The following is an 11,600-nucleotide window of genomic DNA, read 5'->3' as shown; positions in this document are numbered from 1 at the left end:
AATATATCGTAAATTGGGTACCCTGGTGTGTAAATAATTACTCTATCACCAGCAAGCATTGAAAGTAGCCATGTAAGTTATCTAACGTTGTTACATTGTTACTATCATCAATGTAATAGCAAGATTTACTATCGCTTTTGGCTGTGGGTTTTGTTTTTAAAGTATTTTGAGCCCAAATGCAATTGATTTTTATTTTCATTATGGATTAATTTTACTAATAATTATGCTGTCTGACAGAAAGCGTGTTAAAGCATGTTGCAGAATAGGAAAGAAATGAAACATATTATGATACTCATTTTATATCCTGGAGGGCTTTATAGCAGAAATAATCTGCAAATTGAAAGCGGCTTTGGAGAAAGTCCTATTTTCCACAGGATTGGTTTTAGATAGACACAACATTTTCTTTTTCTATCAGTGCTGCATCTAGTCTGCTGTGTTCAGTTCAAGTACTTGTATTAATAAAGCCTTAAAACTTTTTGGAGTCTGCCTGAAACTACAGAAAGAAGATTTAAAATAAATTCAATCTACAATGAAATGAGCAAAAAAAAAAATAAGGAGAAGACTCGCAAACCCGTCGTACTTTAAGGAATAAAATCTCAAATTTGATGTTCACCATCATTATTGGAACAAAATAGCAATGATCACATAAAGGCTTGGAGAGAGAAAAACCCTCTGTATGTATGCAAATGAAGTTATGAAGATTTATCTGTTTCTCTACTTTCTCTACAACCCTTCAGTGAATCACAGAGACAGGCTGAATTATAAATGTGCACATTTAATGACAGTTGCTTCTGTGAATGAAACAACATATGGGCCCATGTGCTCAGACTATATACACCACATGAGAGAGAAGCATTATGTAACACTTGCCAAATACAACTTTTAATTAGTGCATCTTTCCCAAAACAAAACAAAAAAAATTTTTTTAAAAAAGAATTAGAAGGCTACAAATCTGGCCCCAAGATGAAGAATTGTTTTACTCGGGAAATCATAAATGTTTTCTTTATTGTGTCCTTCTAGTCATCTCAGTCTGCAAATCCATTTTACAAGGGCTGGGTGAACGTCCTTGGGTACTAATCTGAGATATGAAAAGCTCCTTAGGTCCAGTCTAGCAGATGACACAGCCACCTTTCTCCTTGAAGGGGTTCTTCTCCTCTGATATGCCTTTGACGAGGGTGTCCTCCTCCACTAGAGCCTGAATATAGTCCTTGATTTCCTCACAGCATTTAGATGTCTGAAAGCAGCAGACAGAAAGCGTATTTCAGTTTTGAATAGCCTTTGTGATGTAATTAGTTTGACTAAATAAATTGAAGCTGTCTGATATTTACTTTTGGATATAATCAAAAATGCATACTGAGCACACAAATCACCACAGTGTGGAGAACTTACCAACCACCTCTCGAGTTTGACTTCAAGTTTAAGCTGGTTTACTTCCATCACAGCCTTGTCCTTATCTGTCAGATCCTCCACATTTATGACCGGCATTTTCTGTCAAAAAAAAGGAAACATTTAACCTTTTTGTTAATACTTACTTCCACATGATAAATAAATAATCTTAAATAAAATGTTCACAATTCGTAAGACTTAGCAGAAGGGATATGAATGCACTTACGAACGCTTACAGGAAGCAGTCCTTCACCCCTGAAATCCTGCTGAAGAATCCCTCTCCTCTCTCTCAATCTGGGTTATAAAGTAATCAGCATAAACAATTCTAATCCCCTAATCTGATTAAAACAAGGCCCCACTGAATGATCATACCAGCAGCTCAAGTACACAAAGGAAGGGGTGGGCAACTCACACAGGTGTCCATTTGAGCTCCCTTGATGTAAAAAACAAAACAAAACATGGTGATGTATCTTTTTGTCTTTTATAGATTCAATTTGTAACTTTTGTTCTATTTTAACTCTGAGATTTCTTGCAGGCTCATTTGGATATGGGTTAAGGGGTGGCGCTTCATTTATCAGGTTAATTTTGATAAGACGGCTAATCTGTGTTTAGCCTCCACCTGTCAAGGTGGAGACACGTCGTTCTTCTAAACGTGAATGCACGGCAGTTTTCCAGTTAATATCCTTCATAAAGGTAAAACCAAAGCAGTGGGATGGAATTAAGCTGCTGTGTTAAACCAATACAAATGTTAATGTGAGTTTTAACTTAACTTGCAGATAAGGCTGATTTCTCATGGTAGGACATCGTGGAAAGAAGCGCTTTTATCATGAAATAACATGAGCCACAGTACTATTAATGTGACTCTGAGTGGAAGTACGTGTGTGTGTGCGCGCGCGCGCGTGCGTGCGTGCGTGTGTGTGTGTGTGTGTGTGTGTGTGTGTGTGTGTGTGTGTGTGTGTGTGTGTGTGTGTGGATTCGGATCCGGTCAGACGGGTATTCTGGTGGGGACTTGCCTGTGTGGCTCAGACAAGAAAGATGTGTTAATGTTTCACAAGCGTGTGTGTCCCTAGATACAACGCAATATTGGCTCTGTGGAAATTTTACAAGGATGCTGTGTGTGTTACTGGATTGGTGTACATTCCCATCATCATCATCATCACTAGAACCAGTGGCCTGTGGCAGTGAAAATATCTGACTCTCTCAAGCAGAGCAAGTTCCTCCTCATATTTTATTAAGACTTAGTCACATGATTTAGCGCTCCTCCAAGTAATTCAGAATTTGACGTCATTAATCAACTGCAATAATTTCTTTTCTTTGGCGCGCTGACTCAGTACATGCCCGTCCCTCTTCCCGACTGTGCTATAAAACAAGGTCTGAGTGGGGATGGTAGACAGAGCGGAAAAGTCTGGATCTCGACCAAAACTTTGCACAATGGAGCTTTGCGCATTTGCTCTGTTTACAATAATTTCCTCGTTTTACTGCGTTTTGGCGCTGCCACCTAAAGGTAACTCCACATCATGTTTTGTTTTTTAATTACTTCTTCGCGCTTCTTCAATGTTTTCATCAACTTTTTTAAAACAGCAGTTCTGAGCTTGTTGGTTATCACATGACCTCGGGCGTATTACAGATCCAGTTTGGCGCATGTTGTTAAGCACTGCTTAAACTTTCTTTTCCGTGTCCTTGCAACGGTCCTCGGGTATTTCAATAAAAATCTGCTTGGTGCTTTTCAGGCGTGTGCCTTCTTCAAGTGGACGAGGGACCTTGCAGAGGCAATATCCAGAGGTATTACTACAACACCATCACCCAGAGGTGCGAGGATTTCGAATATGGAGGCTGCCAAGGGAATGACAATAACTTCAAGAGTTTTCAGGAGTGCCACAAGACATGCTACAAAATTCCCAGTAAGTAGCCTGACCCGTGAGTTATTAGAGGTGGGAGTCAGACAACACGTGACATAATATTATCACAATACTTCCCTAAACATGTGATATTTTTGCGATTTTTACGATATTGTCATATGCTGAGTATTGCATTAACATATATTGCTGTTTACTTACATTTCCAACAGCCATCTATGTCCTCAAAATGAAACTTTGTCAAAATCAGTTTTGTCCAATAAGATAAAGTTATCTCACTTCACTTTTTTTTTTTACTTCTAAAACCTAAAGGATAAAGCCAAAGTCAGTGTAATATCTCAGTTTGTCATTGAATGAGGTCAAATTGGGAATTACAGTGGGAGAAATAATGTTAGTAAAGTATGTCAAGTTTGCTTAGAAAGAAATGAACAGACTCTGTTCATTTCAATGGAGAGTGAGACAGAATATCAATCAAAACTCCAGAAATAACACATTACACAAAAGGTATAAACTGATTTGCATGTCACTGAGTGAAATAAGTATTTAATTCCCTACAAACCAGCCAAAATGTGTGCTGGATGGGTTTCCAGTTGAGCTGATTTAATGCAGGTTTGTAACGTTAAAGTCAACTAACATTATCTCAGAATGGGGATGAATGAAGTGAGCCTACTTGTTCAGATTATTTGAATTTATTTACTTACATATCTATATACCTATATACATATCTATATACATGGTATTCCTGTATCGATATGATACATGGATCATTAGGGATGAAATTCTGGGCCAGTACGCATGTTTTAAGTAACAATTTAGCTGATCTTTAGCTTTTGATTTTCCTACTAAGCCTGCCTTCTCTTCCAGGAGAAAAAATATTGTCATTAAACACGAAATTATTTATGTTATTCTAAAATTTTTCAGCTCTTCTTTACATCATCTTTGAACATTTAGCCAGCCCACAACACATAAGTATTGGGCATTGACACAGATAAATTACATTTTCTTTCAGTATCAACTGACATTCGGCAGATACATCAGTGATGGTGACCTTAGGCATGTCCATTTTATTTCATTTTTAGGAAACTAGCCAGTGCCTCTCTGGTTGTTAACCTGTTCATATGAATTAATTAGTGTTGTTTCACCAGATCTCACTGTTAAATGTTGATTTTTTTCCCATTCTTCTCCACAGAGGTTCCCCCAATCTGCAGATTTCCTAAAGAAGAGGGACCCTGCCGGGGTCTCATCTCCCGCTACTTCTTCAACATGACCACCATGCAGTGTGAGCCATTTAATTACGGTGGCTGCCAGGGGAATTCAAACCGCTTCCTTAATCTAGCCTCTTGCACGGAGTACTGCAGTCCAAAAAAAGGTGAGCAGATTACCCCCCTGAGTCATCCCTGTGAGGATACACAATAGACAAAGTCATTGCATTCACAAGGAAATGATTAAACAATAACTGGCGAGCTCTTCCTTGTGTTGTGTTCCTTGTGTTACAGCAATCCCCGTGCTCTGCCGGGATCCTCTGGACAAAGGGAAGTGTTCAGCCACCATACCTCGCTATTACTATAACACAGCCACCAAGACGTGTGAGGAGTTTGTCTACTCAGGCTGCGGTGGGAGCAACAACAACTTTGTCTCGCGGCAAGCCTGCATGGACGTGTGCGCAAAAGGTGTGCAAACCTGAGCCGGGCGGGAAGGGTGCATGGGCGTATGTTTCACAGCTCATTGTGAAGTCTTTATCTGAAGATGATAATTTCAGGAGAATTTTCTGACTGCTTAATTCAATAATGGCAGCATTCGAATTGCCACTCAGACCCACTTAGTGGATGGAAATAGGAGAAAATTCAGAAAGTCTGGGGGGAATTGGAAAGAGACCAAATTATGCTCAGTTGATTTATTGTCAGGCATAAAAATGCTTGGTATCTTGAAAAATTAAAACTACTGCTTTGACTCAGGCTGGATGATGCTTTCCAAAGCATTCATCCACTGCTGCCAATCGCTGTGCTATGATCTGGAGGAAACCAAGCAAAATCTGTTCCTAGAAAGCCAGTTTGGTTAAATGTGAGACTAAAAAGTGCACAATTGTTAGTGTTATATGTTATGCTAATCAGCTGTTATGCTTTTTTTTTTTCTTTTTGTTTTTGTTCCAGGATGGAAAAAGCATCCAGGCCAAGGAAAAATTCTGCGAATGAGAAAAAATAGAAAACCCATCACTTCCTTGCAGGTGTAAATGTTTGACACTTGTACTAAGGAATTCGCTCTTGGAGAATTTCCACATGGAAGCTAATGTGTGTTTGTTTATGCTGAAATATCGACCAGGCTGCCTATGCCCTTTTGTGACAAATTTTGACCACATTTGTAATGTCATTAGAGCATTTTTCTGAATTTTTTATTGACTGTATGCTGTCAGTAAAGTTCAAGAGGATGGATTGCTGCTGCTGATGCTGTTGATTCATGTCCAACATTCCTGATTATGTATTTTAATACCGTATGAATGTAATGTATGCTTTTCTTTTGTTCAGTTACACTTTTTTACATGAAATATCCTGAATTTGTTCAGGAATTCTGCCTTTTCTGTATTTTGATAACACTGTGTTAAGCAAATTACTGTACTGTGCGGTATTTTCATAAAAGTAAAAACTAAAATTATGCGGATTTCGTCTTCTTCAACCATTACCACGCACATAAACCCACAGAGTGTCTGCTTTTACCCTAAAAACTTGGCTGGTTTCTTCACTTTCCCTCAGTCACTTGCACTTTATCTCCAGGCTGCTCTTCCGTTCCTTACTAATGTTGCTGTCTTCCCTCCTTATCTGGTAATACTTTTCAAGGCGCTCGAGCCTATCTCATTCGTTTCAGCGCAGCCTTGAATCGGGAAGGAAGCAATCATGGGGCAGGGAAACACTGCTGTGGCAGGTTCATTAGAACAGCACTGCATATTTAGAGGAGAGCAAGCTGCAGGTTTACAACACATGAGTCATGAGCGTTCAGAAATATTGTCTGCAAATGTTTTAGCAATTATAATGTAATTATAGTGGAATACACACAATAACACGCCCCATAGCAGAAAGCATCCATGCAGGAAAATGAATGCACATGTATATTTTCCTCCCAACCTCAGTTATTAAAAAAGAGTTTTAACAATTGTGTTTTGGTCAGTAGTTTTTCAGATAATATACTCTCTTTATCGTGAAGATAAATCACAATGGTCTATAATGTCATTAAGGAAAGCAGGCTGTTAGTATGAACATCCTGACTGCCTTAAATCTGTGCTCTGCTCCATCTCTTGTAATACAATAAGAAAGTGCTGTGTGATTCTTCAGACAATAAATATTTATTGAAGATATAAATGGAAACTACTCATCCATCTGGCTCAAATATAAATAGTAATAAAAGGGAATGCATTTGGCTCGGGATATTGCTTTGAGTACCAAAGCTAAATCATCTATTGAAAGTATGCAAGGGAGCAGTCATCCTAACAGTATGCAGCCGTTAAAAAGCCACACTGAATCATCACTGCTGATCATTATGAAACCGGTGGGGGAATTGCTGTTGATAATATTTCAACTTCCTGCTCTTTAGGATAAAAATTTATGGATACAAAATTTCAGGAATGACAGAAAATTTGATCCTAAGGGGCTATATACATATCGTTAGCTTCATAGCATAATTGCCTAAGTCATTTGACTAAGTCAATGACTTAGGCACTTATGCTATGAAGCTAACGATATATTAAAGGCATTTGTATGAGGCCTATATATATATATATATATATGGAAACATGTTTACCTTCTGACTGTTAAATCATAATTGCACCTTGCAGCAGCATATTCTTCTGTGGTGCCTTTAAATCAACAAATGATGTGACAAATCTTTGAAACGGCAAAACAAGAAGAAAAATGGACTCAGTTATGAACTTTAAATCACAACAAAGCTCAGTCTACGACTATTAGCAAGTGTCAGTATCACACTGATTGCTGATTTTGTGCAGTTCAGGTGAACTGAGATGAATTGATCATGCTCGGTTATTTCATTAGCTGCAGTACATTAGATAATGTAAGTAATTTTGCTCCTCATTCTCAATAGTGATTAATGAATACTTACATTGAAACATGATCATCATTTAAAAGTGCATCAATTCAATATAGAAGGCTTCTTTTCACCATGTGTCAAACAGCAATGTTGCTCTGTGCCAAGATGCCTGAGTGTACTGGAGGTGTAGGTGAACGCCAAGGGGAGAAGCTTCTCAGACGCCACCTGGTGGCTGATTCACAAATCTAAGAAGAACCAAACACTTAGTATAAATATACTTAATACTACTATATTACTCTATTTACTTCTACTAAATGAGCAAATCAATATTTAATGAACAATGTGAAAGCCACTGGGTATATCTTGGTGCTTTAATCTAAGCTTTAAACTTTAGGTACAACAGTAGCTATCCATATATTGGAGGAACCCGTGCCAAGCATCTTAGAGTGTTGACTCAGCAGCATTTATTCTTTTAGAGCCTGTTTCTGTAAGTGTATCAAGTTTCTCGGGGTGAGGGGAAGCTTTATGGTTTATAAATGTTTTGTAAATTTCTTTTTGGGCACCAAACCAAATCATTTTGTGTTCTAGGAAGTCTGACACTGGTGGATGGTGAAGCAATGTAATTTGACAAGCACGGCCTCTCAAAATGGGAACACTGTCCTAAGCTGATTAATCTTGTCCAAGTGTTCCCAAACCCCGAAGAGGTAATCCATTATAGCTATTTGTGATATTATCAACAAACAAAACAGCCTTCTCTGTGGATTGATCGCTAACTTTGTTGTTGCTCATGCGAACTCCCGAGCTAACATAACAGGATGTGAGCACAGCTCTTGATACTGAATAGAAAAAGGCATCAGTGGATGTTATTTTTCCTTTTTCCGTAACTTAAGTAGTTAGCCTTTGTGATGTGGGCCTTCAATAGGGAAACAGTATCACATCACAATTAGCATATATCAACTTAAATCTGTTCACATTTATTTATTTACGAGCAAATCACACCAACATTCACCTCAAGGTGCTTTATATTGTTAGGAAACAACCCTCCAATGATACAAAGAAAACCCCAAAAGTTCAACGACAGCCTTATTAGCATGCCCTTGGTGACAGTGGGAAGGAAAAACTCCTTTTAACAGGAAGTCATCTGTCACAACCATTTAAAGTTGAAGTCACCTTGATAAGATTGCTGCAAAGAGTTGCAACAAGTCTAAATTTGTATTAGTTTTGCGTTGTCCTTTTCTGACTTACCTCATGACCTCTTGGAAATATCCTCACAGCCTTTGTTGAGGAGCCCTAACTTCCAGTAGCGCAAGTGTGTTATTATGTTTAGAACCGTGACTACAGGAGTAATGTACGTCACACGCGTTTTCTATTTTAAGAGTCGCCATTTCTTTTGCTGTCACATCACAGAGTTGGTCTGTTTCAAGCGTAGACCAAACATGCCAGCTGCCCTCTGTCTCCCGACATGTCATCAGAGTTTCCCCGGCATTCATCACCGTCTGCTGCATAAAGTGAGACGTCTCTGCCCCTCTCCCCTCACATCCTGAAGATTGATGTGTCTGTTGAGGAGAATCTGGACTGTTCTTCAAGGTCCATCTGGCTTCCAAACACATGTATCTGTTGTACAATTAAACAAGTCAGGCAACTCCTTGTGCTTCTGACATGTTTTGGAAGATTTTGAGGTACAAATTCTGAATCAATTCCCAGAGATAATGCCAACAGAAATAGACGGAAAAGAGCTGTGTGTGCAGTGATCTGCACACCTCACTACTCCTGTTCATCGTGCTGTGGCTTGGGTAGTGGTGCGGTAATTCGTTTTTGAGGTGAATATTAACTTCTACAGTTTCCATGACAGATTTTAGTTTTAGTAGTAACTGTAAGAGTTAATCATTGTTTAATAGACTTTAAGCATGCCCACCATCCACAGGTCCTTGCAGTAACATCTTCCTCTTGTTGTTTGAGAATTGCATCTCTTTTGCAGCAGATGACTCACAGCTGTGAATAAATCATTTTCTTCCACCTACCTGCAAATGTGCTACACTCCTTTTTTATTAAGAAAGATTAAAAATGATTTGAGCATAACGAACAAATAGAGAGGATGAAGTATTAAAATCGAATAAATAAAAATTACGATTTCAACCTGTGAAGGAGCCTTTCTTTTTCCCCTTTTCCTTTTGTGTTTCAATTATCAGCTTCCCTGAGGTCAAAGACTTTATATTAAGCCAGTGTTCAGCAGTTCTCTGAAGACAAGCCGACTCAACACATCGGCACAGCTGAATTTGCTCCCTGATAATGATATTTTTTGCTTTATATATATATATATGTGTGTATTGCTTATGCTCACCACTTTGAGGGCTGAACAGCTGCAAAACCTACAAATAAGCTGTGAAGTGAAGATCTGAAAAAATGGATGCAATTATGACATATTCATAGAAAAAGTGCAGGCTAAAGAGCATAGTCATCAATCAATAATTATGAACACTGGGAAGTAAAACTATTTGGATGGTATCAAAATAAACTAACTTATAAAATTGCAGTACAGATTTATGTTATTATCTCCCACTAGTTCATCACTAAATGCAGCGTGTTAGTGTTGTGAATTTTTCACAGCACACATTTTGACTTTTCACAACAGGAAAAGCAAAAGCATTACTAAAAGCATTAATGATGCTTCTGTTCTGCTCGTGTACCTTGGTAAAACCGTGAAATTTGAAATATTAAAAGCACATACACACACACAAACACACACACACACACACACAATCTGTTATCTGTCAGACATTTGTGAGAGATCTGGTAACTCAGGTGTGCGCCGAAAAGAAGGATGCTGAGGTAAGTAGAGGTTCAGTAAGACCGTGGCAATAAGAAGAAGCAAACTGGTATACATGTGAAAAGCTAAATAGAAGCTAGCTGTAGATGGCAAACACATAACAAATAAGGCAGATGGCAAGGTTGGGAAGCAGCAGCTGAAATGGACTGGATGAGCTGATGAAGAGAACAAGTGAGTGGACTCCTATATACAGTGAGTAGGGGGAGACCGGCGATAATAGCAACACATTCGGTTCCTCATAACAAAAACAAGCTAAAGTGATAACAATTATTCTGCACACACTCATTAGGATTCACTCTGTGACTGTGGAAGAAGTGCAGAGTAACGAGGACAAAACTGATTTCGACATAAAGAAGTCACTTTTTGGATGTTGACTATTTTCTTCTGCAATCTAAAGTTTAGATGACTGTGAATTTTGAAGTTATATCAGCTTTACCCCCTAGACTATCTGTTAAAACTATACATAAACAACCCATGCTAATATAGGTCCTGCTAGCTAGAATACAAGATTGTAACATGGGGCATTTCCCTGCAAATAGTAACAGTTAGAATCTGGTCTTTAAGTGATGACATATGAACCCTGCTTCCGGGTCCAAACTCTGCGTTTATTAAGGTTGTTGTGTATCTGTTAATGCTTTGTATCTTGTTCTATTTAACCTGAACAAGCCCCTAAAAAAAGTCAGTCATCAATGTTGCCTCCCTTGGTTTTTATTACCAAAAGCTCAGTTTTTAACAACAGCCCAGCCCATGCTGGTAAGTTTACCATTTAGTTTACCTGCCATGCGATTGCATTTGTCCCTAAACATTGGGAACCCTTGCATTAACTTTTATCGAGTGGAAAAAAATCAGCGTTCATCCTCCAGCTTCACTACATTTATATTATGCTAACATAGCTGTGTCGCTAGTGAGCACATAGCAAATCATTATATACCAGCTAGTGCGACTTCAGTAACCCTACAAAAGTCACTGTTGTTTAGTTTTCTGTCTTCATTTATGTGATAAATAGCAGTGATAGCAGAGCTGTACATTTTTTCTTTCAGAAATGGTTTTGTAAATGGTATGTTATGTTTAGGTGGAAACTAGCGAGCTAACTCCCTGCTAACTTCTAACTCCGGTAAACCATCATGGATGCCTGGATGTCAAACTTAATTGTTACACCTGGTAGAACAGTCACACTGATCATTTTATTAAAGATGAAAGAATTTAGAGAGTTTTTAACTCTCAGTGATGCCGCAGTGTTCGCTTGACTTTGAGACCTGAAGCAGAGTTTGGACCCAGAAATGGCTAATGATGTCAGGCTTAAAGACCAGATTGCAGGCATCTTATTTCTCTATCTTATTGCCATAAAGGTAACTCTAAAACTCTGACTTCTTGCATTAAGATGAATATTAAAGCCTTGTCCTAGTGAAAATATATTAGTTGTAGTATTAGTGCACAAAAAATGGTGCTTTTCTCAAAAGATGAGTAGTGTAACTCGAGTAGTCTTATGAAGTAAACTG

General features: G+C 38.4%; 2 protein-coding genes across 2 annotated transcripts; one reads left to right on the top strand and one right to left on the bottom strand.

The window, feature by feature from the left end:
- Positions 1-768: 768 nt before the first annotated feature.
- gngt1 (guanine nucleotide binding protein (G protein), gamma transducing activity polypeptide 1) lies at positions 769-1,651 on the bottom strand. The gene is made up of 3 exons (XM_085395461.1): positions 1,613-1,651; positions 1,390-1,488; positions 769-1,234 (listed from the first exon to the last, which is right to left on the bottom strand). The coding sequence occupies exons 2-3, from the start codon at positions 1,483-1,485 to the stop codon at positions 1,109-1,111; spliced, it is 222 nt and encodes a 73-aa protein (XP_085251587.1). The 5' UTR covers positions 1,486-1,488; positions 1,613-1,651; the 3' UTR covers positions 769-1,108.
- Positions 1,652-2,734: 1,083 nt separating this feature from the next.
- On the top strand, positions 2,735-5,891 carry tfpi2 (tissue factor pathway inhibitor 2). The gene is made up of 5 exons (XM_085395459.1): positions 2,735-2,890; positions 3,117-3,287; positions 4,432-4,611; positions 4,739-4,912; positions 5,393-5,891. The coding sequence occupies exons 1-5, from the start codon at positions 2,770-2,772 to the stop codon at positions 5,470-5,472; spliced, it is 726 nt and encodes a 241-aa protein (XP_085251585.1). The 5' UTR covers positions 2,735-2,769; the 3' UTR covers positions 5,473-5,891.
- Positions 5,892-11,600: the final 5,709 nt, after the last annotated feature.

The sequence above is a fragment of the Rhamphochromis longiceps genome, linkage group LG22 (genome assembly GCF_057381845.1).
Source record: "Rhamphochromis longiceps isolate RC_006_pf linkage group LG22, R_longiceps_female_GT1.1, whole genome shotgun sequence".
NCBI lineage: Eukaryota > Metazoa > Chordata > Actinopteri > Cichliformes > Cichlidae > Rhamphochromis > Rhamphochromis longiceps.
This window is presented reverse-complemented; position numbering and strand designations above follow the sequence as displayed.

Coding starts and splice junctions, on each gene's coding strand:
- gngt1 (XM_085395461.1), bottom strand. CDS start 1,485: ATGCCGGTCATAAATGTGGAGGATCTGACAGATAAGGACAAGGCTGTG. Junction 1,235..1,389: donor TCAAACTCGAGAGGTGGTTG/GTAAGTTCTCCA, acceptor TGCTGCTTTCAG/ACATCTAAATGCTGTGAGGA.
- tfpi2 (XM_085395459.1), top strand. CDS start 2,770: ATGGTAGACAGAGCGGAAAAGTCTGGATCTCGACCAAAACTTTGCACA. Junction 4,612..4,738: donor GTACTGCAGTCCAAAAAAAG/GTGAGCAGATTA, acceptor CTTGTGTTACAG/CAATCCCCGTGCTCTGCCGG. Junction 4,913..5,392: donor CATGGACGTGTGCGCAAAAG/GTGTGCAAACCT, acceptor TTTTTGTTCCAG/GATGGAAAAAGCATCCAGGC.